At 37.8% G+C, this 3969-nt stretch overlaps 1 protein-coding gene across 1 annotated transcript in view; it reads left to right on the forward strand.

Moving 5' to 3' along the window:
* The window catches only part of LOC116895226 (guanylate-binding protein 1-like), a 32119-nt gene extending 28544 nt beyond the window's left edge, over positions 1–3575 (forward strand). Inside the window, 1 exon segment of the mRNA XM_032896554.1 lies at positions 3558–3575. Within this exon segment, the coding sequence (XP_032752445.1) occupies positions 3558–3575 (18 nt within the window).
* The last annotated feature ends 394 nt before the right edge of the window (positions 3576–3969 follow it).

A 3969-nucleotide genomic window follows, 5' to 3' on the forward strand; every position in this document is an offset into this window, starting at 1 on the left:
TTTTATATTTGTACATATCATTTGTATTGCCTCCAGGGAATCACACCAAAGCTTATTGTAGTTCTGATGCTGAAGTCATTTTCCCAATTGGTTCTTGATCTGTCAGTAAAGAAAGACATGGGCCAATTTCTAGGCAGAAGGTGCTGGCATGACTTCCAAGTCCCTGGTGGAAAAGGAAGATGCAAGGAAGGAGAGAGAGGAGTTTGCCATGCCTTGGAGAGAGGAGAACAAAGCAACCATGTGAAGTCCTGGGAAGAGTGGTGGGCTGTGGCCACTCCTATAGGCGGGTGGTCAGAGATGTTTAGCAAGGACCAATTTCAACTGATGGACTAAAGGAGGGAGAATCAGAGCTAAGAGTAATGATAAGGCCATATTTTCCAGGTGGGAGATAATAGCTCCCAGCAATTGTGCCAATGGTTGTGTCTCTTTTATTTGCAGATTCAATGGAAGCTGGGAGCAAGCTGGAAGCTTAGCCACATCAGTAATTATGACATATGTATCCTCAGTACTTTAATATCAAAGTTTGAAATCACTTCATATTGATCTATGGATATTGCCCAGGGCACCCTATACTATACTTAATTGTACAAGATCACATGCTCTTAGGCTTTGACATCTTTATTATTTTGGATTGTATTTAATTTTGAATTGGAGATGGCCCAAACCATGTCAGAAAAAAAATTCTTCCCTGAAAGGAGAGAGCAGGGGAGGAAGCTGTTCTGGTTAGACTTTTCACGTCAAGGAACAACCAAAATCTTCTTTCATTTTGATTTTCCAAATTTATTTCTGATGTTGACTATGTCCCCTGATTTTTTCATTGAATTTTTTTCTTGTTCCTGTAATGAAACAAATTGGAAACTGAAACCTACTCTTAGTCACAGCACCTGGAAAAAAATGTATGTCCACCCAGAAGAAAGTGACACTAATGGATGTTTAGGGATTAGGAAACAACACAAACTTCTGGTTGAAATATAAATTAAGTTACTTATCACAAAAGTAAATATACATTCTATTCCAAAAACTGAAAAAAGAGAATTTCCATAGGATCTAGCCATGTCATTTCTGGGTATACATCCAAAGAATCAAAGTCAACATTCTTCAGAGAAACCAGTATTCTCCTGTTAATATAACACTCTTCACAACAGTCCAATTATATGATCATCCTAGGCGTTCTTAAACAGATAAATGAATATGGAACATTAGTTCTGTATATGTATGTATATATGTATATACATACAAACACAAAATAGAATCTTATTCCATTGTAAATGAGAATAAATTCTGGTGTTTGTAAGTAAGTTAGTGAAACTGACATAGGCCAGGTTAAAAATAAATATGATTTCTCTCTTGTAGAATTCCAGGGAAGGGAGAGAAGGACAAAAAAATCAATGGGGGAATACTAGGGTAAAAGAGAAGTGGAGGAGGGGTCATTAAAGACTAACAAAATGCCTTCAAATTTGATAACATGCAGGTATTCCAAATCCCTTAATCTGTACTGTTAAAACACAGTAAATAAGTAAAGTAAAATAATTAATTTTCAAAAATGAACAAACAAGTATGTTTTTAAAATTTTTAAGTTATCTTTTAGTGTTGCGCTTGTGTTGTAGGACGTGTGTGCACAGTAAAATATATATATATATATATGTGTGTGTGTGTGTGTGTGTGTGTGTGTGTGTGTGTGTGTGCGCGCGCGCGTGCGAGAGAGAGAGAGAGAGAGAGAGAGAGAGAGAGAGAGAGAGAGAGAGAGAGGTGTTTTTAGGTTAGCTAACATGTGAGTTTCCATGGAATCTCCTTGTCTATGCTTCTGTCTCCTGGTAGAACTGTTGGAAACATAGGAATTCATGCTATTGTATCATGTTTAGACATGGGATTCAAACTCATGTCTGTACATTTGAAGAGGAACCAGTTTTATCTTCTGAGCCATCTCTTCAGCCCACATTGTTATTTCAATGTGTCTCCTCATAGCTTCAGTAGTCTTGGTGCTCTACCATTTGAAATGTATTGTTTACATTTGTGATAGCATTGTTTTGTTAGCCTATATTTAGCCTCTTACTCCATATTCAGAATTTTGCCTTTAAAAATATATTTTCCAAAAGTTTTTAACCAAGTGATTTGAATATCACATTGTGCATGTTGTGACTCAGACTAAAGGTCAGGAGAACATCTAGCATCTAAAATCAGTGCTGAGGTCATGGGTAGGTGAAACTATTTTTTAGGATAGTGACATGCATAGAGAGCTATAGAGATCACAAAACCAAAAACATTGTGGAATGTACTAGCTAGGAGAAATATGCCAGGTGTCCACCCAGGAAGTGGATCTCAGTGCACTTTCTATCTTTTGGCAATGGCAATTTCGTCAATAGGAAAGAAGACACCAGAACAGGTACAGTGGAGTAAATCTGTAATGTTGGATTTGGGGTACTGGAATGGGATGACCTTAGGTGTAAATCTGGCCTGAGATACAGAGAGAGACTCTTCTTCATACAGTGAGATTAAACACATGTGAGGAGTCTGGAGCCCTTAAAGGAGCAGCATTTAATGCAGCTGTGGTTTGAATAAGGTTGACTCGTGAAAATGGCGCTATTGGGAACTTTGGATTTTTTGGTGTATGTATAGTATTGTTCGAAAAAGGGTGTTAGTGTGTAGGCAGCTTTTGAGGTTCTATACTTAGGCTCTGCCCTGTGTGGAAGTGACCTTCCTCCTAGCTGCCTGTGACACAGTCTTCTCCTAACTGCCTGCAGAACAAGATGTAGAACTCTCAGCTCCTTCACAGTGGCTTGCCTGCCTGGATTCTGTCACACTTCCCACCATTATGATAATGAAGGAAACCTCTGAACTTGTAAGCCAGTTCCAATGAAATGTTCTTTATAAGGGTTGTCTTGGTCATGGTGTCTTGTCCTAGCAATGGAAACACTTAACAAAACAATGGTTAAGCACTTTGTGTGGAGACCTTAGCTATTTGCATCTATATTTTGAGAGATACAATGAATGAGGAATCAGGAAGCATAACCTTTTTGTCATGAGCCTTTGCCACAGTTACAAAGGTAAAGGTGTCTACACAGAAAAGTCCTTTGACAAGATCATGTATACTACGCACTAGTCAATGTCTTTTATTCTTGGCCATTGAATGAGAAACCGAAGATGTCACAATTAATTACCTGAAGCTTACTATCGAAGATCTTCCCTTGTTCTTCCATTAGAGTTGCTGTATCCTTGATTCTCTGCTCAGCCCATTGTATCAAATGATCATCAAGATCTTTTTGTTTCTGCCCTAAAGTCTTCAGATTCAACTCAATCAATTCCATCAACATTTTTATTGTGTTCTCTGCAAACTCAGCTTGTGCAGATTGCACTGAGATTAAAAAAGCAAAAAAATATGAAGAGTCACTGTATAGCTTTTCTCTGCATCCGTCCAATGCTTATTGATGTGGTTTCCTAATGGAGGAAATTCCCAGGGTCAGTATTTCTACTCAAGTGCTCATAGTTCCCTGGTACATTTTCTTATTCCAGATATGGTTTTTAAGAGTGAAGACACATCTTTGCTCTTCTTGTTATAGTCTGAAAACATGATGTAACTGAGCCAGGACAAAGGAAAGACTTCATTGACAGGGGACCTGTAAGGTCTACACATTCACTTTTCAAAGAGTTAAGCCTTTTTTTTGACCAACCACCATACAGCTTCTATACACTGAATCTAAGCTAAATCATATGACAGCATTCAAGAGGCAATTTGACAAAACCCATTGTTTTAAACAACTAATGTAAGACAAAATTAAAATTAAAAAAGCAACATCCTTTAATGTTAGCTGACACACTACTCACTGAATCCCTAGTAGTGATACTTAGTTGGGCCTTTGTTCATCTTTCACCTAATTTTCTCTATGTTCCTGTCATTCATACCAGATTTGACAGTGTGATTAAACTCTTTAATCAGAACATGGGTCAAGATAGACTGTGTGGAAATCCCAT

This window comes from Rattus rattus, chromosome 3 (assembly GCF_011064425.1).
Source record: "Rattus rattus isolate New Zealand chromosome 3, Rrattus_CSIRO_v1, whole genome shotgun sequence".
In the NCBI taxonomy this organism is placed as follows: Eukaryota; Metazoa; Chordata; class Mammalia; order Rodentia; family Muridae; genus Rattus; species Rattus rattus.